The sequence below is a fragment of the Thamnophis sirtalis genome, unplaced genomic scaffold (genome assembly GCF_051295495.1).
Source record: "Thamnophis sirtalis isolate CommonGarterSnake01/CBP01778 unplaced genomic scaffold, rThaSir2_p1.2 scaffold_3, whole genome shotgun sequence".
Lineage (NCBI taxonomy): Eukaryota > Metazoa > Chordata > Lepidosauria > Squamata > Natricidae > Thamnophis > Thamnophis sirtalis.
Genome location: NW_028261383.1, coordinates 62309859 through 62332697, shown reverse-complemented (window position 1 = coordinate 62332697; position 22839 = coordinate 62309859). Strand labels below are relative to the sequence as shown.

At 38.8% G+C, this 22839-nt stretch overlaps 1 protein-coding gene across 3 annotated transcripts in view; it reads left to right on the top strand.

Moving 5' to 3' along the window:
* The window catches only part of PLXNA1 (plexin A1), a 380392-nt gene that overhangs the window by 189959 nt on the left and 167594 nt on the right, over positions 1-22839 (top strand). For all 3 annotated transcript variants that reach the window (XM_087708971.1, XM_087708970.1, XM_087708972.1), the window contains exons 4-5: positions 91-231; positions 18489-18589. In XM_087708971.1, the coding sequence (XP_087565097.1) occupies positions 91-231; positions 18489-18589 (242 nt within the window). The remainder of the gene's footprint in view (positions 1-90; positions 232-18488; positions 18590-22839) is intronic.

Sequence of the window (22839 nt, the reverse complement as noted above, 5' to 3'; positions counted from 1 at the left end):
CTTTGCAACCTTTAATAAATTTAACTCATCTTAATTTTGCAAAAATTGCATCAATTTTCATGCTTCTTACATGCTCCTTGTTTCTTTCAGATCTTGGTTGATCCTGCCAGTCCCATTGGGCATCCAGCCTTGCAATATGAAAATGTGATAGCCCATGATGGCAGTCCAATTTTGCGAGATTTAGTGCTGAGCCCTGATCTGCAATATCTTTATGCCATGAGTGAAAAACAGGTAAGAATCTAAATTTGCATTACATTTCATTTGCATAAACCCAACCCTAGGGAACCCATAACCAGATGATTAGAGGTTTATTTTTAATCTTTGCTGCAAATGGAACATTTCTCAAGCACAGTGCATTAACCTAGGACATGGTTGTAAGATTCTTGGATGAATTGAACAAAAACTGTATGGACTGGTGATGTAGATCATTGGAATAAAAGTATTTGAATGACTGACAATCAGCACCTTTATAGAGGGATGGCTCTCTTAAGAGATTGTTGAAAAAATGAACAGTTTTTATAGTATAAGATAGCTAACATGAATTCACTCAGTAAATTTCAGTTTTAGCAAGCCCTACACATGGACAAAATCAGTGTAATGCAAATTAGCTTGCTGCTTTCGTTACCATCAATCATGGTATCCTTCTGAATTGCCCCCAAGGATTAGGGGTGGCCAACACAGTCTTGTTCTGCTAGCCTCATTTCTCCAGTCAGTAATGATTCAACATCTATATGAGGCTACTGGGAGACCTCATCTATTGCATTGTTGTGAGGTATCATCACTGTGTTGCTGATAATTATATTTGTCTGCTCCTGGTGTATTAAGCAGTGCTGTGAACATTGTAGCCCAGTGCCTGGAAGATGGGAGGGTCTGAATAGGGGATAACAGGCTTTAGATGCACTCTGGCAAGACCGAGTTGCATGGAGGACATGCCAGTTGTAAGACTATACCATCTTTGGTGATGGAGATCCTCCTGAACTCACAATTCCAGCAGGTGATAGTTGTAGTTATAGTAGGAGCTTTTGTGTTGTACACCAATTGGGTCTGTTCCTAGATCTGCTCCAGGCAGAACTGCTCTGTGAGAACTACTGGTTGGCTCCAATTCATATTGGTAATCTTTAAAGCCCTTCATGGTGTCAAACTTCCAAGTAACACCCCCCCAACGAAAGAAGACTCCGAGGCTTGAGTTTCCCCAAACTTCCATTTTATTAGAGATATCATGTTGCCACGGGAAGACCTGAATCTGAAAGTCTCCAGGTTTTCTCCACCCAAAAGACAGTTCAGGTCCCTACCCAGCACCCATATGTCCATCACATGATCCAATCAGGCACCATATAAACTTGGAGATGCCTCCCACTCACCTCATTGCAGCTGCAGGGCAAGGTGTCCTTGACTCTCTGAGAAAAGAATGTTATTTTGACTCCATATCATCCATACTCTTATCTAATAACCCCCTCCCATTTTCCCACAATAGAAAATGTGGCAGGCCTGAAGGCCCAATATACTGCCTCTCCCTAATTATATCTCCCGTCCCATTAGGTCTGGCAGAAGAGAAATGCTGTGGTTTCCAATTACTAGGGAATTTGGTAGGTCCCAACAGGTGGGCCTTTTCTGCTCTGGCATCTGCCTAATCATGGGACATTTTCCCGCAGCTCCTAAAGTGAAGTTAGGTCCATCTCTCTTTCAAAATGCCTGGGATCCCAGAGGACCTGTGAAATTTTACGCTCCATTGACATTCAATCCTATGTCTTTCAGTTTTTATATTTTAATAATGACTGTTTTTATACATTTGCTATTTTAATAAATGGTTCTAAGCTGTCCAGAGTCATTTTTGTCAAATGGATAGCCATATAAATTAGATAAAATGAATAAAAGGCACATCACAACCGGCTATGAAATGCCTTCTGCTTGTCGATCTAGTGGCTGGCAGTTAACTACAAAAATGGCTTTATGTTCAAGAATGAACATAATGGTGTATGTTCATCTATTCAATAGAGTTTTGTAATAAATTCTATTTTTGTTTTTATGGTAACAAGTACTAATCAGGTGCTTTACCATTTCTTTTTCCACATGTTACTATAGTACAGACATCTGTTGTTACTGCCTCCAAACACACAAACGCTATTGCTTGTGAAAATATTTGTACCAACAGTTTAACCCCCTTAATCCTTTTTACTAACAATATCTTTTTTTTAAGTGGAGTGCCTGGCTGATGTCTTCTTGCAGTTCAAATATTTCTCAGTCCAGGCAATAGTAGCAGTAGACTTATATACCGCTTCATAGGCCTTTCAGGCCTCTCTAAGCGGTTTACAGAGAGTCAGCATATTGCCCCCAACAATCTGGGTCCTCATTTTACCCACCTCGGAAGGATGGAAGGCTGAGTCAACCCTGAGCCGGTGAGATTTGAACCGCTGACCTGCTGATCTAGCAGTAGCCTGCAGTGCTGCATTTAACCACTGCGCCACCTTGGCAGGCACCCATCATTGTTGTGTTGGTTCATCCATTCTGCCAGATAATTTTGTTTTCTCCTACTATGAATGTATGAACGTAGCTATTGTGGTTTATAAACCTGAATTTATAACATAGCATTATTTGGGTGAGTTGCCAACCCTAGGTTATCAGGCAGGAGTAACTAGGAATTGCATGGGACTTTTATTTGTTTCTTCTTTTATTCAGGATTATCCTCCTAGTTGAAACTTTTAGATACTTTTAGGTACTGCCTGCATGTACTGCCCTGCATTACAGATATCTAGTCTGGAGATTACTGCCTATGGCTGTCTTCTTCAGGAAAAGATATACAAAAGCATTTGTATAAAAGCACCACAACCATCTGATTAAGTTCATCTGTTAAATGTGAATACTTCAAATGGGAAAAAAAATAAATGGGTATGAAAACATATGGTTCAGGCATATAAAATAAAGGCACTACAAACTCTAAACAGCTTACTATGCCATTCCTTCAGAGGTTTTATTTTAAAACAGATGAAGACATTGAAATAAAAACTCGTCTCTTCTTCCATGTAAAATGGCACTTTGAAATGTCTGGTGAAATCTGATTTTATTTTTATGCTTGGCACTAGCATTGGCAAATGCTTTACTTTGTCAGTCACATTTCCATGGGCCCTGCATAGAAGAGAAAGTTAACGAATTGTAAACTGCAATCTATGTATACTGTCGCCTTGCCTATTTAACTTATATGCATAGCACATCATGAGAAAGGCGGGGCTAGGGAGAAGGATCTGACATCGCGACGATACGAACGTGCAATCTCGTAGCTCCGAGATCGCAGCTGATACTTTTACCACTGGGTGGTCCATCTGGACCTAAACTGTCCTGAAGAGACGGTGACAGGGAATAGTACATCTCGTTGATCAATTGATCCAAGAGAATCTCTTCTAGCCAGCGATAGAAGTGCAGCCCCAAGCTGCTGAAGTTGGGACAGCTCCACAACTGGAGGAAAGCAGAAAGAGAAAGTGTGTCCATATGGTGAAGAAATTTTATTTTTACAAAGGAGACTGCCCAAAAAAGATTAAAACCAAATTAAACTTGTAAAGAAAAGAAAAGAAAAGAAGCGGCAAATTTAAGCTACTTTGGACAGTGTGTTATCCTTTTTTTTAATCGTATTCTATGGATGGAAGCTTTGCAAACACTTTTTAAAGTGAAAGTATTGGCTTTTTTTCTTCTACTTTTTTACCTATGGATTATTATTATTTTTTAACCTTCACAATACTGGCTTGGATGGGGTTTTTTTCTTTTTTTGTTCCATTTAAGAGCCTTGTTTCTTATAAGCTTTGAATAAAAAGAGGCTATAAAAGGAATATAAAGAGAGCAGTAACATCAGAAGGAAAAGAAGTTACACTGCCACTTGGAGGTTGGAGGCTGAGTTTTGGGAATATTTCTCTCTCTCTTTTCTTTGATCATTTTGACCTTGCACTTCAGAGGTTTTAGCTTGCAAAGAGATAAGATGGGTTGTTTATGCAGGTGCCATTTGGATGTCTCTTTGGGAGCGAGAGAGAAGTGAAAAACAAAGCTTTGTTTTCCAACTAGAGTGGCAGTGTTTATAAAAGTGGAGGTTAGAGTCTCAAAAACCCAGGGAAAAATGAACAAAGAGGCAAGATAATTGTGGATATTGACAGTGATCTGAGCGTGGTTGGAAATGGAAAGAATGGAACAAGGAAAGGGAAGAGAGATGGAAAAGAGCTCTACCCCAGATTTCAAGGTATAGAAGGAGAAAAAAAGAGAAGAATTTATGGATTTAAGGAGAGGAACTTTGACAAAAGCACTACTGATAACCAAAGAGAAAGGCGGGGCTAGATGAATCAAAAGAGGGAATTAAGATTGCTGGGAGAAATATCAACAACCTCACATATATAGATGATACCACTCTAATGGCAGAAAGTGAAGAGGAACCAAAGAGCTTCTTGATGTGGGTGAAGAAGACGAGTGCAAAAGTTGGCTTGAAATTCAACATTAAGAAAACTAAGATCATGGCATCCGGCCTTCTCAATTCCTGGCAGATGGGGAAATGGAGGTAGTGACAGATTTTTTATTTTCCTGTGTCCAAGATCACCACAGATAGTGACTGAAGCCAAGAAATTAAAAGATGGTTGCTCCTGGGGAGAAAAGCTATGGCAAATCTAGACAGCATACTAAAAAGCAGAGACGTCACCCTGCCAAAAAAATTGCAGATAGTCAAGGCTATGGTTTTTACAATTACAATGTATGACTGTTAAAGTTGGACCATAGGAAGGCTGAACACCAAAGTATTGAGGCCTTTGAACTATGGTGCTGGAGAAGACTCCTGCAAGACCCTTGGACTGCAAGGTGATCAAAACTGATCAGTCCTAGAGGAGATCAACCCTGACTGCTCTTTAGAAGGTCAGATCCTGAAGATAAAACTCAAATACTTTGGCCACCTAATGAGAAGGAAGGACTCACTGGAGAAGAGCCTAATGCTGGGAAAGATTGAGGGCAAAAGAAGAAGGGGACGACAGAGAATGAGGTGGCTGGATGGAGTCACAGAAGCAGTAGGTGTGAGTTTAAATGGACTCCAGAGGATGGTAGAGGACAGGAAAGCCTGGAGGAATGTTGTCCATGGGGTCATGATGGATCAGACACAACTTCACAACTAGCAACAACAACAAAACTGCAATCACAATGTTAATGTAAGGAATACAGGTAGTCGTCAGCTTACCACTACAAGTGAGCCCAAAATTTTGTGGCTAAGCAAGACAGTTGTTGAGTATTGCTCCATTTAATGACCCTTCTTGCAACAAGTGTTAAGTGAATCATTATCATTGTTACCTTAGTAGCACAGCTGTTAAGTGTATCTGGCTTCCATTGAGTTGCTTGTAAGAAGGTCACAAAAGGTAATCATATGAGCCTGGGACAATGGAACTGTCATAAATATGAGTCAGTTGTCAAGTATCTGAATGCCTTCCTTTACAATCAATTGATTTTAATCAATAAACTATTAAATATTAAAATGTTTTTTTAATCCCAGTCCTCCCTTTTTTACAGTGTGAACACTGAATAGTGTGTATGTGTACTTGTTACAGAAAAAAAGAAAGTCTTAAGTGAGAGTTGCCAATCCTAGCTTGCCAGGCAGAGGTAGCTGGGGATTGAATTTTGATCATGTGACTATGAGGATGTTGAAATGGTTGCAATGTGAAAATGGTCAAAAGTCACTTTTTCAGTGCCATTGTAACTTCAAATTGCCACTAAATAAATGGTTCTAAGTCAACCACCACCTGTATACTCATGTATAGGTTGGTTTTCTCTAGCTAAAACCCCGCAGAAGTAGAGCAGTCTGGAAGATCATGGACTAGTTGCCCCCAACGAGCCAAAAAGGTTGTCTGAGTCATCTTAGCTAAAAGGTCCCTAGGCCCTGTTTTGTTGTGAAAGGTTGAGACATAAATCTTATAAATACATAAATACAATTAAATTTGAAATGAAGGATAAGCCCTGCTCATAAACAGATATACAATACGTGGCTGCTCTTTAGACCTGAGAAATACAGGAAGAAAATACAGCAAAAATCTTATCTGACATTGCAGTCATTCTTTCTTTTGAATTCTGAGCTGATAAAATCAGATATTTTCTGTGGTATAGAATCCTTTCCTCCTTCATCAATGCTTATCAGCATTTGCTCATATCCCAGGCCCACTTAGAACGCCTGCCTATCTAACCCTTTCAAAACTTGCATGCTTAGCTGCTAAATGCCTCTTTCAAAACAGCTTCTTTGTTCCAGCGCTTGAGGCTGAAGTGGCACACCTGCTATGAAAGAAAATGGCCTGCTTCAAAAGATTGCATGTCCCCATGGCAGTTAAACGGTCAAGCAGGCCTTGGAAAAATCCCAGGCGCCTGGGCACACAGAGATCCAACTTCCCATGATATCCCTGTTTTCTTCTGTGAAAGACAGATTTCTAGAAATTCAAAATATGTTTCCAGAGCTGAACGAATGCCATCCAAAGCCTCTGGATTATATCAGTAGTTCTCATTTGCCTACGGGTGAAAATAAGATTCTGCTTTAATGTGATGAAGGTAAATTGTCTCCACTGCATGCAGCATTTGAAGCAATCTGTGAAAGGAGTTAGAAAGTGTAGCTCAAGGCTATTGCAAGTGAGATATTTGACAGATTCATCTGCAATTTAAGAGTGATGTCTAGAAGTAGTAATTTCCCACATTTTGTCACCTATTCTAATCTAATGAGGTAAACCTTGGACTGCTTACATGTAAGGCTTCTGCTGGGGTTAGTGATTTTAAAAAATGGGCTTCAGTTTTTGAGATGGCTAGAGCTGGGAATCTTCTAAGGCAGAATCACCTTTAAACAGAAGATGAGATTCTTAGCCTAGTAGGATCACTCCTCCCTGCCCCCCATGCATCTAGGACTTGAGGGACAGGGACATTTTAAAGGGGGTTAAGTTGCAGAGGGAAAGGCTGGCTTCCTTCTCTGTGAGGGCAACTGATGTAGTGTCATTTTCATACAGAGATCTGAACTGGATTCTGAATAATGCTCTAAAGGGCAGAGCTGGTCACCCCGTGGTGCTGATGCTTGTAGTGGAACATCTGCACATACGCCAGAGATAGGGCTATGTTTTACATGTGTCAACAGCAGGGGTTGTTACATGGAGGCCAATTCAAGCTGACTTCTTGATATGAAGACAATATGTACTTCAGCCTATGGTAGGTAATTGTAGAAAGAGAAGAGAGCAGCAGTATCTTACAAAGAAGCAGAACTACGAAGGGATCTTTTCTTGATTCCATAATCCAAGCCAGCAGAAAGGATTTTGCCAGCCAGGACTTCTCAATTTTTTTCAAATCAATAGGAAATAAATTGGAAATAAATTATATAAAAGCCCTTGAACTTAAAAAAACCAAACCTGAGTTAGCCTGGAGACTGAAAAATAATCCTGAAAAGATCCCTATGGGAGAAGCCATTGGCTAGAGACTTGGAATGTGTTATAGAGCGATGTGTTAATGTTATCAATTGAAACCAGTGTTTCCCAATGTTGGGAACTTTAAAATATGTGGACTTCAGTTCCCAAAATTCTGCAGCCAGCATGATTGACTGGGGCATTCTGGCAGTTAAAGTCCATATATCTTAAAGTTGCAAAGATTGAAAAACACTGGCTTAAAGTGTAGGTTAAAGTATTGGACAAGGAGTCAGCAGACCAGGTTCTAGTCCTCCTCCACCCACACAAACACATTCATAACTTGGTCAGTTGCTTTCCCACACAACAACTTCAAGGGTTGTTACGAGGGGAAAAATAGATCATGTACTACACTTAGCTATACATAATTACCAAATTTTTAAAAAAACAAAAACTAAAAGTTGCTGACTTCTCCATTTTAACCTTTCTCCTCCTAGATCCAAGCATGTGATCTAGAGCACAGCTGTTTTTAAGAAGAATTCCAGAAGCAATGCTCTTTTCCATACTTTTAATTCAGGAGTGTCAAATTCAATTTCATTGAGGGCAGCATCAGGGTTGTGTTTTACCTCAGAGGGCTGGGGTGGGTGTGGCCAGGGTGGGTGTGGCCAGCTCGACGTCACTCGTGTCGGGGGCACCTATGGTGGGCCCAGTGAAAACGAGCTCCCGAGCTCCATTTCTGGCTGCAACAGCCTCCTACAACCCTCTGCCAGCAAAAATGGAGATCTGGAGGATGGCACACTGCCCTCCCAAGCTTTATTTTCGCTGGCAGAGGCACCATGTTCCAGACTGTCGCTATTTTCAGGGTGACCCCGTGAGCCAGATCTAAGCACCCCATGGGCCAGATTCAACCTGTGGGTCTTGGGTTTGACACACCTGATTTAATTGATCAATTGTAGTTATCTTTATATCTCAGAGACCCATGCTCTGCCCTGGAAGAGAGGCCATTGTTCCATAGAAGAAGGCAAAACATGAAATGAGAGGTCCATATTAAATTTATTTTCTGTGAGGCATCTGGGAGGGAACAAGTGAAAGAAGTCCCTCACAGAACATGGACGAAACATACGGGAGAAGGTCCTGTGATACCTCTGTTTGTAATCAGTGGATTTTGTAGGTTCTTTTGAACACGGACATTTATGCATATTATTTTGGCACTGAAAGTATTGAATATCAAATGTGGTTCATTCTACAACTAAGGTCCAAATCTCCTTGGATACAACAAGAGGAGGCTTTTGACATTTGTTCAAGTTGCTGTGATGACACTGACTCAAGAATCATTCTGCTTGTACAGGTCCCTTTCTCTCACTTTTGTGTAATAAAAATAGCTTTCATCCATAGCATGCTGTTATCAGGATGTTGGTGGAAAGTAATTAAATGAGCAGTTGTAACAGAGCTCAGAGGGCCTGAGGAATGAGGGGATTTTAATCAAATCTGGAGGAGCAATTAATAAAGAACTTGTAACCCCTTAAGGGTGACTCCTCCTGGCAGATTAAAAAGAATGAGGGTTATAGTTTGTGTCTGGGGCAAAAACAAGTTAGTGCAAGAAGCTCCCGTGGTTTTTAAAATGAGGTTTAACCTCTGTTGTTGATGATAATAAGAGTTTGAGAATTGGGAGCTAGGAACTGAATCTTTCAGCATCAGTCGCAATTAAAACAAAAGACACCCTCCTAATAAGCAATTTTTTTTGTATGTTTGGGTGATTTCAAATCCACATTGACTTCTGACAACCACATAAACAAGTCCAGCGGCTCTCTAGGCAAGCTTTTCAGAAGGAGGTGATTAGTCGTTGCCTTATTTTTAGGGCTGAGGGAAAGTGACTGGTCCAAAGCCACCAAGCTGGCTTTGTGTCTAAGGCAAAACTATAACTCTAGTCTGGTGCCTTTAAGTGGCTTTTAATAAGCAAATTTGCAGTATATTTTTTTAAAAAAACAGACAACTTTTATGCTTGAAACTTTGGAAACTGTAACATAGAAAAACTTATTTTCTTCTTCTTCCTTACAGTGGTGATACAAAATGTGTTTTATAATCTGTTTGATTGGGCCTTTTTCTAAAAAAAAAGATCAAGGTGTTTGTGATATGGAGACATGCCATGCTCTGACTGGGGAAACAAAGTTTTCAGCTAGTGAACTTTGTAACAGATATATGTATGTTGATACAGAAATCATAGCATGGAAAACTAAGCCTGGAAAAGTATCTTGCAACATTTACTGTGGCATACAGAACAGAAAATGCATCCATGTGCAAGGAAGAAGTCCAAGAGCTCTTCCATATGACTACTCAAGAATCCGTCTTTGCAACTTCTGAAAGTCATATAAGTTTTGTTATGGAGAGTGGTTGTTAGTTACTTTATTTTCATTTGATTCACTTATAATAGCATCACTAATTTGGGAATTTTAGAAGTCTTTGCTTTTGAACCTAAAATAAATTTCAAACATAAATTGTTTGATGAGACTTCTGGAAAGGGAAGTGCTTGATTTAAAAACAAGCACTTTGGGGGTAACTAATAATATTTTTTCCCCATTTCCAGAGGCTCTCTCCCCATTATTCCATCTTTTTGGCATGGATAGAACATTTAGCAAAACAAAAATTGCAGAAGTACCTTAAGGAGAGGCCTGCACAAGTTGTGGTCTTTCAACCAAAGAAGTACACTAGCTTGGTATGGTGGCTTACCTGGAGTTTAGTGAACCCAATTTGGCTGCTTGGAAACAATAGTGTGAGTTCTTTTCAGCTGATTGACAGTAGGAAGATGTTGTGCCTCACCTATTTTCCTTTTTGCTGAGTTACTGTCTATGAATGTCAGTGCCTTCTTCCAAGGGCTGACTTGAGGTCATCTAGCTGGCTTTGTCCCTACAGCAGGACTATAACTCTCAGTCTCCTGGTTTGTAACCTGCTGCCTTAACCATTCCACCAAACTAATTCTCACTGCAGCTATAGTCAATCACAAAATAACAATTTATCAGAAACCAATTTGATATTCTCTAAGGATCTCTAGGATATTCCCCAAAAATGACACAGTGAGAAAGGTAGCTAATGTTTTAGATAAAAATTGAAGATTTTGAATTGAAGATTACCAAAAATTTTTTATTTCTTTTCCAAATGTTACCTATACTTAAAAAAGATGCGAACCTTTTAGAATGGCAGAAGGGTATCAACAAATTTGTGTGGGCAGGAAAGAAGCCGAGGGTAAAGATGAAAATAATGCAAGATGTACGTGAGAGAGGAGGATTGAAACTACCTAATTTAAAACTATATTATGATGCAGTGGCATTATCTGTAATTAGTGATTGGATTCATTTAACCAATGATAGAATATTGAACATTGAGGGACACGATCTGGTATTTGGTTGGCATGCTTACCTGTTATTCAACAAAAAATTGGATAAGAACTTTAAAAGTCATATTTTAAGAAATGCTTTATTGCGGGTTTGGAAGAAATACCAATATAAATTAAATGACAAGATACCCATGTGGGCAATTCCTAGACATGCAATTGAAAATATGAATACAGCACAAAAACAGGACAGATTTACTTACAGACAGCTTCTTACCTCGGAAAGGGGGGTATTACAATTAAAATCTTTAGAGGTATTAAAAGAGGAGAAGGTAGTTCAAACATGGTTCCAGTATGGGCAATTACAGGCTAGGTGGAAAATAGATCAAAAAATTGGCTTTATTCAAGTTGAGGATAATCTGTTTAAACAAATAAGAGATCAAAGCTTAATGCATATAAAGAGGATATATAATGTATTAATACAGATGGATTCGGAAACAGAATTAGTTAAAGATTGTATGATAAAATGGGCTCAAAATATTGAGGAACCAATAATGTTGGATACATGGGAAAGAATTTGGGTAAGAAATGTGAAATTTACACAAGCTCAAAATCTGAGAGAAAATTTTTACAAGATGTTCTATAGATGGCATTTAGATCCTAAAAAGTTGGCTTCTATGTATCCGAATGTACAGCCTAAATGTTGGAGGTGTGGTTCTCTCGATGCTACATATTATCATATATGGTGGACCTGCCAAAAGGTTAAGGCATTTTGGATAAAAATATGGTGGGTCATGCAAAATGTTTTTAAAAGAAGGATAAAGTTTAGTCCTCAGTTATTTTTACTAGGTATATGTACTGACTTTACAGTGGTAGAGACCAATTTGATTCTGCACCTGATAACTGCAGCAAGACTGTTGGTGGCGCAATATTGGAAGAAGGAAGACTTGCCTACAATCCAAGAATGGACATTGAAAGTAACAAACTTAGCTGAAATGGCTAAAATATCGGCATATCTCAAAGATCATTCAAATGAGAGATATAAACGAGACTGGAAAAAATGGATTGACTATATACAAAATAAATACGGGACTAAGAAATTCCAGTTAGCCTATGCTTAAGATCAGAAATGATTTAAACTGTTAAAAGTCAGTTCAGTAAGAAGAAGCTAAGTTCAATCTAGAATGTCATTAATTTCTTTATTTCTTTTTTCTCAATAGATTTTAGACTGTGTTAGTTAAAAATCCATACCGTGTACGGGTTCTGGGAAGTCGGGGGGGGAAGGAGGAGGGGGGATGGGGGGGTGGAGGGAGGGAGGGGTACACACAACAAAAAAATTGTACTTCAATGTCTTAATGATTGACAAATGATGACATATTTGTGTTTTGTTTTTTTTAAAGAAAAATAAAAAAGTTAAAATTCGAAATAAAAATTGAAGATTTTTTAAAAAAATCTAGACAGGCTTGAGCAGTGGGTTGAAGTAAATAGGATGGAATTTTACAGAAAGAAATGTGAAGTTATGCACCTGGGAGGGAAAAATGTAAGCCAATATTATATGATTGGGTGACTTGACAGTATTAATGGGACAAGATACCTGTGTCTCATCAACCACAAGTTAAACAGCAGCTATATGATGCAGCTGCTAAAAAGGCAAATACTATTGAGGTGCATTGACAGGAATATAAGACCGGACTATGGGTAGTGAGTTTATTGGTTTATTCTTCTTTTCCGTGACTATATCTCTTTGGACCACTGTGACAGCAATGGACTCCTCAGTTCAAAAAGAATAGTGACATACAGCAAGTTCAGCAGAGGCCCAGTGAGATAGTGAAGAGTCTGGAAAGCAAGCCTTACAGGGAACAGTTAAAGCATCTGAGTATATTTAGCTCACAGAAAAGCTGACTGAAGGAAAATATGATAGCAGCCTTCAAATAAGTGAAGAGTTGTTTTGTAGAAGAGAATGGACTTATTTTCTATTAGAACATATAGCTTGACTAGAATCAGTGTGCCAAAGTTCAAGGAAATAGATTCAAGGTTAGACATTGGGAACAACTTTCTGACTGTATAAAATGTCAGACAGTGGAATAGGCTGACACTCTACGTCTTAAAAAAAACACCCAACCCATACAGTGCTCAATCAAATATTACATCTCAGTCAAAATCAACTAATCATTTGAGTTTAGAGTGGGTAGGCAAAAGGCAACTTGGTAAAAGTCCCTCTAACAGTAAGATTTAAGACTGCGCCCCAGATCCAAGCTGGGTCTGTCAAAAAGATGTTTTAGTGGATGCTGCGGATGAATCTAAGTTTCTTTCCAACTAGTTCCATTTAACTTTGTGCTTCATTTCAGGTTGGCACATTTAAGGAAAGAACGTTCAACTGTTGCTTTATTTTCTAAAAAAAAAAAAAAAGCCTGGTCTGCCTTTGTGGAAATAAAGAATAGTGCTTTGAATTAATGCAGTCCTGCAATTACTTTGCAGATTGCAATAAGGGGAGTTTTTATAGGCAATTTATGGTTGAGTTGGGGATCCCAAGGGTAGAAGATTAAAATAGCACATTTATTTGTCTTGGAAGTCAGTATAGGTTTTGTTCAGAGTGTTCAACTTGATTTAAATTACGATTTAAATCACTAGTAAAAAGGCTTAATTTAAATCAACTCCATTTAAATCATAATTTTTAAAGAGCAGCTGTCATCTCTGTCCCACGGCGGCTCCTCCTCTGACCACCTGTTGACTCACCGATAGTCCCATTAAACATTGATGGGACAATGTGATGCGGCATTGACACAACAAGGTGAAGGACATGGTGGGCAGCAGGTGAGTAGATGCCTGCTAACAGGCATTGCCATGATGGATCTGAAATGACAGGTGCTCTTTAAATGTAAGGACTCATTCTTGCTGGTAGTTGGAATGTTTAATATTATTATTTACAAACAAAATGAAGGTTTCCTATTTAAATTTGCAGAGCTTGGATTCATTGAACGAATTTATTAAAAATGTAAATATTGCAGAATATACAGCCTCATGCTGCATAACTAAGCTCCATTTCATGCTGAATAAACTAAATTATTAATGTATCTTAAATAGAAAACTATCTTTAGAAAAATGGATTTTTACTCCAAAAGCATTTTATTAAAATAAATTTGATTTTAAAAAATCCAATTTGAAATTTAAAATACTTTAAAAAAAATCAATTATTTTTATCCACCCTGGTTTTGTTCCTAAAGCCAGTGGGCAGTACAAATGCTTTATTGGTGTGTTATATATAGTCAGATCCTAGAGGCCATGAAATTGTATATGCTATATGTCCTTCTACAAATATTTATGGACTTCAGTGGTCCCATTGTGCTAGACCCGTGATTGTGGACTTAAGGGACACGTGCCACAGGTGGCATGCAGAGCCCTCTCCTCAGGCACACAAACCATCGTCCCAGCCCAGCTCTACCACTCATGCGCGTGTGCCTCCCGCTGGCCAGCTGGTCTTCATATCTCTGTCGCAGAGGGCGGGGTGCAAGGGACACATGCACACATGCACAGGGGGGACGGTGCATGCATGGCGGGTGCTCGCATTGAATTTTGGGGCCTTGTACAGCACCCCCACACCCTGTTTTGCCTTACAGGTTGGTGCAGGAGACTTTCCAGACCCAAAACTGGTGTCACACATGCACACTTTTGGCACCTGATGACAAAAAGATTAGTCATCCCTGTGCCAGACTCTGCACTTCCATACTGGGACTCAGAGCCACCTCTGTATTCACAGATGAAATGCACAATAGTGTGCCATCTTCCAACCTGAAGGGCTATCTACTGTATATAAATGGTTTAAGGTTTGAAAAATAGTTTCTAAAGTTGTTAATCATGTTCTTTTTAAAAAAATAAATTAAAAAAAGCAAGGCAGTTGCTTTCTGAGCCAGGCTTTTCTGATTAGCCAATTGCCCAGGGTTATATTTTATTTCACATTCTAGTTTTCTATAGAAATAGAAAGAGAGTGACATACAAGTCTTGCTGATAATACTGTGATCAGAAGCGGATCTATAGAGGAATGCTGGTACTGCGGTCTGTTCCTTTTCTGTTTGCATAATGAAGAGTAACTGATAAACATTGGCTCCTAGAAAACTGATGAAATCAATTTCTCAAAAATATTAAATGCAGAGAACAGATAATTAGATATTTCTAGCTGTCTTCTGGAGAGATGTACAGTACATTAGAAACAAAAGAAATACATAGTAACTGAGAAACATGTACATACTTTGAGATTTTTGTCCCTATCAATCTTTCATCCATAATGAAACTATTCTAGATATATCCAGTGGAAATTGCTGGCAGTCAGTAGCTCTGTTTTCATGAAAGGAGAGAATGAACACAAACATTACAGTAAAATGAAGTGCATGACCCCATTACTTAGCTGTATACATTCACTCAATGTCTGCCTAATTTCTACATAGACGAGGCTCTGTCCATATGGCCAGGAACTATGGAAAACAAGTTTCCAAATTGAAGAGACATGATAGTGAAGTTGAAACTGAGTATGAAAACGTAATTTGGCTTGTTTGATTTTGGTGTATTCGGCCAAGAAGCCACTGTGATATATAAAAGTTAATGGTCTAGTGCAGGGGTGTCAAACTGGATTTCTTCGAGGGCCGGATCAGCATTGTAGTTCTCTTCTGCGGATTGGCCAAGGGGTTGTGGGGAGATAAGCACGGACACCCCCTGCAGCCCTCTGCCAGCCAAAATAGTTCACAAGGGAGAACACACAGCCCCCATGTGCCACTTTTGGGCTAGAAGAGTGCTGCAGGAGGCTGTCTAGCCCAATGGGGTGCAGGGGGCTGTGCATGCCCCCCCGCACCCTGTTTTGGCTGCCAGAGGCACCACGGACCAGCCCTTTACTATTTCCATGCTGGCCCAGTGGGCCAGATTTAAGCACCCCGCAGGCTGGTTCCAGCCCGCGGTCCTTGAGTTTGTCACCCCTTGTCTAGTATGACTATAAATTTTTTCCTGATATTCATTGAATACCCTTGGATTGGTTATTATCTTACAGACATAATGCGATATAAATATACTATATTTATGAATTACTCTTTGAGAAAGAATAGGATAACATGGAAATCTAAAATGGGGTAAAGATGATTGCCGCATACTTATTTCTGCGTGACCGCCTCCTGCTGCATACCTCCCAACGGCTGATAAGAACTCACAGGCTGGGCTTCCTCCGGGTGCCGTCGACCGGACAATGCCGGCTGGTGGCCCCTCGGGGGAGAGACTTTTCTGTAGCTGCTCTGGCCCTGTGGAACGATCTACCCGCAGAGATCCGGACCCTTCCTACTCTTGCGGCCTTCCAAAAAGCCACCAAAACCTGGCTGTTCCAGCAGGCCTGGGGCTGCTGACCCTTGAATGAGGTCCAGCCCCCAGCTAAGTGGAGTGTATGGTGTGTTCCTTTTAAATTGTTCTCGTTTTTCCCCTATTTTTATTTTGTTTTATCTTTGTATTTGTAAGCCGCCCGGAATCCTACGGGATTGGGCGGCATATAAATTTATTAAATTACGAATTACGAATTTTGGAAAGCTAGGATAATATTGTCTTTTCTTAAGGTTGAGAAGATTCAGTTATTCCAACAAGAGATGCATGTTGGGAAAGCATTCATACTGGCATAGCTGGGCACTCAGCAGCTGTTACTCTTCTGCTTCACATCACTTTAGTCTATGTTGTGGAGTATAGGTTCCTTTCAGCCACTCCCATCTTCATGGGAATATTTCCAGTCTTCTCTTTTAGAAACATCAGTTCTTCTTAGCTGATGTTCAGACATAGGCTCCTCTGAGTTGGAAACTGATCTAACAGACCCAACGTTTTATTTTTTAGACTGAGGAATGACCCAAGGGAATATTGAGAAAATTTGAAAGCACAGAAAATGTGCTTCCTTTTCCCTCTACCGTGATCAGCAACATCAAAGAAGTAGTAGGGTGCCTCCAATGACTGAACCTTGCACTTAGAAAGAACCTTGGTGTTTGACCTATATTTCGTTGACCCTTTTAGGCCCACTGAACGTATTTGGCTTTAAATGTGGGGATTGCAAGAATGGAAAGTGTAAAAAATTATTTTAATCCGTAAGCAAAGCAAGCTTGCATTTTGTTCTTGTTTTTTCCCCTCCCTATATAAAACTACTTAAGTTGTATGAGATTTTCTGTACCTTTGTTGACATTCCTACCTACTATCTTATCTCTCCAAAAAGAGATGTCTAATTTTCATGTCTAAAATTCAGTTTTAGTGTTCAGTTAGATCCTTTCCTGATAATTCCTGAATCAGTCCTGAGGTGATTTCAGCACAAACTATTTCAGTTGGGGAATGCATGCATATTATTTTACTGAAATTTAGCTCATTTCAGCATCATTTTAGATTTTATAGCACTAAAAATAGTGGGCTGAATTATACTCCACTCCCCACCCCACCTGCCTGCTAGTGCCCTAGCTGATAAGCAGAATGATCATAACAGAATTATGCTGGCAGGCAATGATGGTAGCCCTAATATAATACAGGTAGAAGATCCGAGTTAGGGAAAACTATAGTAATTTTTAATAGTTTGTGAAGGATTGTGTATTTCAGGCAGGTGCAATAATGGCCACATGGAGATTAACAAACCCCTCCCCCATTTCCCAATAGCCACTAAAGTAAAATGTTTAGATGTGATGCGGAAAATTTCCTAGCGGGTAATCATAGTTGCTGTAATTGTCTACAGTAAAATAACTACCTTATCAAGCTCCTGCATACTTTCTGGAGTGTAATCCTACCACATTATCTAAAGGTCAAGTCGAGAATCTCAGTTTAGGAAAAAAATGTATGCTTCCCTTGAAATAGCAGAACAAACTGAAGGAACGATAACATAATTTTGAATTCTAGAATGCTTTCAATGCTAACTAAATTGTTTCCCCTCCCTTAATGATTGCATTGTAATCATGTTGTGTACTCCATGGAGAACAATTGGGGTGGTAGACAAAGAGTCCTCTGCCTCACCTTTTTTCAGTGCTTGCCATCTGTTTCACAAAGGCAGTGGCGTTTTCTTCTGGCAGAAGCAATGAAGTATTCTTTTCAACAGCTGGTTGTCATAACACCCCTTCCCAATTACCTATATCAAAGGAGAATTGAATGTTTAAAAGATGGCTGGTAACCATAATTCCTTCCCCTTAGTACAACACCATAATGTTGCAACATAGTATTAAACAGAGAGAGTTGGTGTTAGGAAATCATTGTCTTGAGTTGCCAAGAAGTGCATCTCTGTTTCAGCCAAGACCCTTTTTAAATTATATTAAATTAAATTTGTATAATTTATGCAAGACCAAGAACAAACAAAGAACAAGAACAAACAAACTGGAAAATGCATTATAACAAAATTATTAAAAAGAACAAGAACTTATGGCAAGTCCTAGTAACAGCACCCCCCCTCCCCAAATGCAACAGGACACTATCCTCCCTAACTCAAGGTGTAGAGAACAGCCAGGTTTTAAGGTTTTGCAGAATGAGTGGGAGCTACATGGATATCAGGAAGAATTTAATTCCATAGCGCTGATGCCATGACAGAGTGGGATGCACTTCTCTTATTTTAGCCCCCACTTCTGGATTTTTCACTTTTTCTTCCCTTGTAACCGAGGAGTAGGGTGCTGAAACAGAGTGAATGATTTTCAGTTGTCTGAGGGTAAATGGGGAAAAAGGGGAAGCACTGGGAATTTCACGTGAATAAGAACTGCAGCTTGAAAGTCTCTGAAGTAAGACTTTATTTAACACTAGTGCTTGTCCCCCAGGTGACTCGTGTGCCAGTGGAAAGCTGTGAGCAATATACAACATGTGCACTGTGCCTGGGTTCTAGAGATCCTCACTGTGGTTGGTGTGTCCTACATAACATGTAAGTATGCTGAATTGTCTTTTGGTTTGGTTTGGTTTGATGGTGTCTCCTTATTCTCCACACTCCTTTGTTTATCTATAAAAACTTTGTTCCATTGTGGAAGCCTTACTTCTGACATAAGCATTACAAGCATTCTGTGAATGCTTATAAACCTGTTATAATAGTACAACTAATCTTCAATTTAGTAACAAGGTCATGTACAAAGAGGAATATGGTTCTGTATGGTCCTAGATTGAATGTTAACATTAGAAGAGAATATTTGTAGCTCGGGATTGAGCTTGAGGGATCTTTTCATTGGTTGCTTCATTGCAGATGTTTCATTACCCAATTAGGTAACATCATCAATTTTAGCATAGTCCTAGTACTGCTGAAGTTACCTAGTTGGATAATGAAACTCCTTGCATGAAAACAATTAACTTCAGAGAGCACAAAGTATCCTCATGTAATGTTAAGTTTAGAGTTTGAAAAAGTTTCTTGCTGATGCGATATAGATGCTAGTTGTTCCTTTTGTTTAATTTATTTTAATCACTGGGATGTGCATTTTTACTATAAGATCACTAATATAATTGTTGTAATTGTTAAATTTCATCAATTAAAATGTATTAATATTACATTCTGTAACACCTAACTATTGTAGTTCCTATCATAGAGCATATGATAGCATGACATACATAATTACACTAAACAAGGGAAAGTAACAAAAGATGCCCCTATTAGTTATGTTAAATCAGAAAACAATGCATAAAGTAGTAAAAAAATAATTGGTCTGTGCATAAATGGACAGATTGACACTAGAAATTAAATATAAATATGAAACAGAATATGAAATTTGGAACAAAATGTATCAGTGGTTGGAAATGAGGAAAAGGAGTAAGAACAGAATATACTGAGGATTGCAGAATTGATACTGGATAATACCTAGACAAATATACAAAGGAGGACAATGGATATTTTTATAAGATCAAAGTAGCTATGTACGTTAAGTAGGAACTGTATTTGTTGTTATGTTAAAGGAAATGACAAAGCCAGAATGGTCGCTCTGTGTCCAATGTTTTAATATTTATTTAATAAAATTTTATTAAAAAGAAAAAAAGGAAACAATTCATTAAAACAATGTGTGCTAAGGTAAGAAGGACAGATAGCAAAAAAAAGGGGGGAATGGTAAAAGTCATAGAATTGAAAAATGACAGGAGGCCTTGACAAGAGGTGAGCTTGGAGTGCCTTAGTCACAATGTGGCTATGAGATCTAATTATTCAAAAACCAGAAACTATTGAATGTGAAGTGATGACGAAAGAGCCAGAGAAGGAACTGATTTCTAGATCTGTTTGTGGGCTTTTGGTGACACCTGGTTAACTTCTGTAAAAAAGTAAAAGGAGGTTGTGGTATTTTTCTGTTTAATAGAACTCAGTTAAAGAAAATCCTATTTCTTAGTGCAGCACTGCTCCCCCCTCTCTCTCATGTCTATATAATACTGAGTTCATGGAGTTATTATAAGATTGCAATAATAAGATTGAAGTGCTGTGCATACTCATAAAAATGTTATAACTATGATAAGGATAAGGATGACATTATCATTTATTTTTATAATGTTGGGGAAATTACTTGTTTTGCTTGAGTGAGTCAGTTTGTCATGCAGATTCAACCTTGAATCTCCTATGGTAGGATACCTCAGCAAATTTTTGTGGGGATTAAAAAATTTGGTCCATTGTAGTTGTCAAGAATCCCTTATCCTGCTAATTTGCATGAATGTGGAACCAGCACAGTGGGGGTAGAGAGCAAAGAATTGCTGTTAGGCTTCACCTGTTTATTTCAAGCTGAGAGAAGTAAACCTCAATGTCTGGTATGTATACTTAGTCTCCTCTTGCCTCTGTGGTAAATGCTTTATTCTGTAAAGCTGATTGATGGCAGCCAGCTCCGAGTTGCCAGTTGTCTACTGCATCGGCAGCTTCTGAATGTCTGATGTGTGGGTGGCTGAGGACTAAATTTTCTACTTCCTATCTTGAAACACAGCAGGAGTCACCCTCATTCCAGCATAGATTGACACAGACTACGCTTTCCCCAAAATAGTTTGCTGCCCTGAGACCAGTTGTCCATGATTAATTTATTTAGAGAGTGTGTGCAGCATCTGAATAGTGACATACACACACACACACACATACACACACACCTATAATGAGTTTATATATTGAATTACTTGGATTAATGGGAAATGGGTAGGTGGGTGGGTGAGTAATGGCATTAACATAGCATATTTAGTTCTTTTTGCTTGAAAATATTTTATCTTAGTTTATCTACTACTTAGTTTATCTTATATTTTATCTACAGTTTAAAGAAACTTGGTTAATACTTTTATGAATGCAATTTGATTGCTCATCATGAAATGTCAGTACTTGTACCTATCAAACGTTTCCAGTTATGTCGATTGATGCATCAAAGGCAGGTACCCCAATGCTTCTTGTCTGTCACATTGGGAAAGTTCTTACCTTTTTTGAAATTGGCTTGAACTGGGGCAGCATTGAGATGCCAATCCAAGAACATTTGGCAACAGGGAAATGTTCTTGGGAATCAGTTCTAGCCCTGTTTTAGCTGCAGAGGAATAGTATGAAGACAACATGGTCTTTCATAACTCATTAGTCTGGTTTCCTTTGAAGATCATATGCATTGGCTGCTACGGATCAAAACTAACTTACAATTCAGCGTCTTTAACTCAGGAACTGGGCCTCTCATATAGGGTTACTAATGAAAGTGTAAAAGAGAAGGGGCAAAACAAAAATGGAAAGACATTAAAGGGGTGATTTTCTTTGGGCTTGAGGGGGAAAAGTTGTTATGAGCTACAGAGTCCTGACTGTTTAGCCATGTGGAGCATTTTAATTAAAATTCAAAGATATCTCTTTCCCTGAAGCACCCCAAGGATATAGGTGGAATGTTGTAGGGGCTCAGAAACTCCATTGTGCAGTGTCATGCTGGCACTTGCTAGGGAAAATAAATCATTGAGATTACCAAGACCTTGAAAGGTGCATGTGTATCTGCTTATATTGTATTGCCCTCTGCCTAATTAAATGATTTCTATAATGAAATAATGTTATCACAAGTGCAGAGAGGAGAAGTTAAAGAAACCCATTTAAACTTATTAATGGAGGCGGAATACCTGGCTAGAACAGTGCTGGGGGGGGGGGCAGCGGAGTGGCTGCCTTTGATGAAATAGATGGAATATTTGCAGCTGCTTATTTGAAATTGCTTGGAGTTGCTTAATCGAGAGCATAGATGAGTGTGATGAACTGTTAGGCTCAAAGGAAATTGAAGCAGGACTCCAGCTCCATTAAAACCACAATACACGAGATGGGAAGAGCATGGAATTCATTCGGGTAGGATATTAAAGGACAGAAATTTTAAAAAGGATCTAATTCAGACATATAAATGCCCAGGTATAAAATTGCATCATCAGTGTTATACAGATATTGAGAACTGAATCCCCAAATTCCCAGCTTGAATTTTGACTCTGCCATGAAGTTGCTGACCTTTACAAAAACCACTACATGAAAAGTCACAGAACAGGAACGGGTCTCAATGTTACTCATTTCTTATTCTTACCTGCTAGGTAAGAACTTAACCGGCAAATTACTCTTGTTGTTGACTCCTCCTTCTTGCGTAGTGAAAAAAGCAGTCTTGACTGTCGTATTTTAAGAAGAATGTTAATGAGCTAGGATATGTCTGGAGGATGGAGACAAATATGTTGAAAGATTGTAAGCATTGCATATGCTTATTCTGCGAAGACTTGATTCAGGGTATCGTATTCATCTTTGTATATTTGAAGGACAGTTACAGAGATGAACAATGCTTATAGTATCAAGATCAACTAGTTCAAATTGCAGTACATTTTGTAACTTTGGAAATATTTTCTTAGCTTTTAGATAAATATGTTTTGCTAGTGGAATGGATTGTCTTTCCTTTTTTTTTAAAAAAAAAAGTGATTAGCTAATACAGTTCTAAAGGATTTCTTGCATAATCATCATATTGGATTCCTACCTATTCTGTGATCTGTGTAGTGGTTTTGTAAAGATCAAGTGCAAAAGCATGTGAATCTCACTGTACACTTGCAAGCATTTATGCAAACACTGAATATTAAGAAGCTGTTCAGCATGGTAAGTATTTGTTAGATTATTGTGTTACATCGTTAATAACCCATGCACAATTGCAAATGAAATTAAGATCCCATCATGAAGATAGAGATTTAACTTTAAGGAGTAAT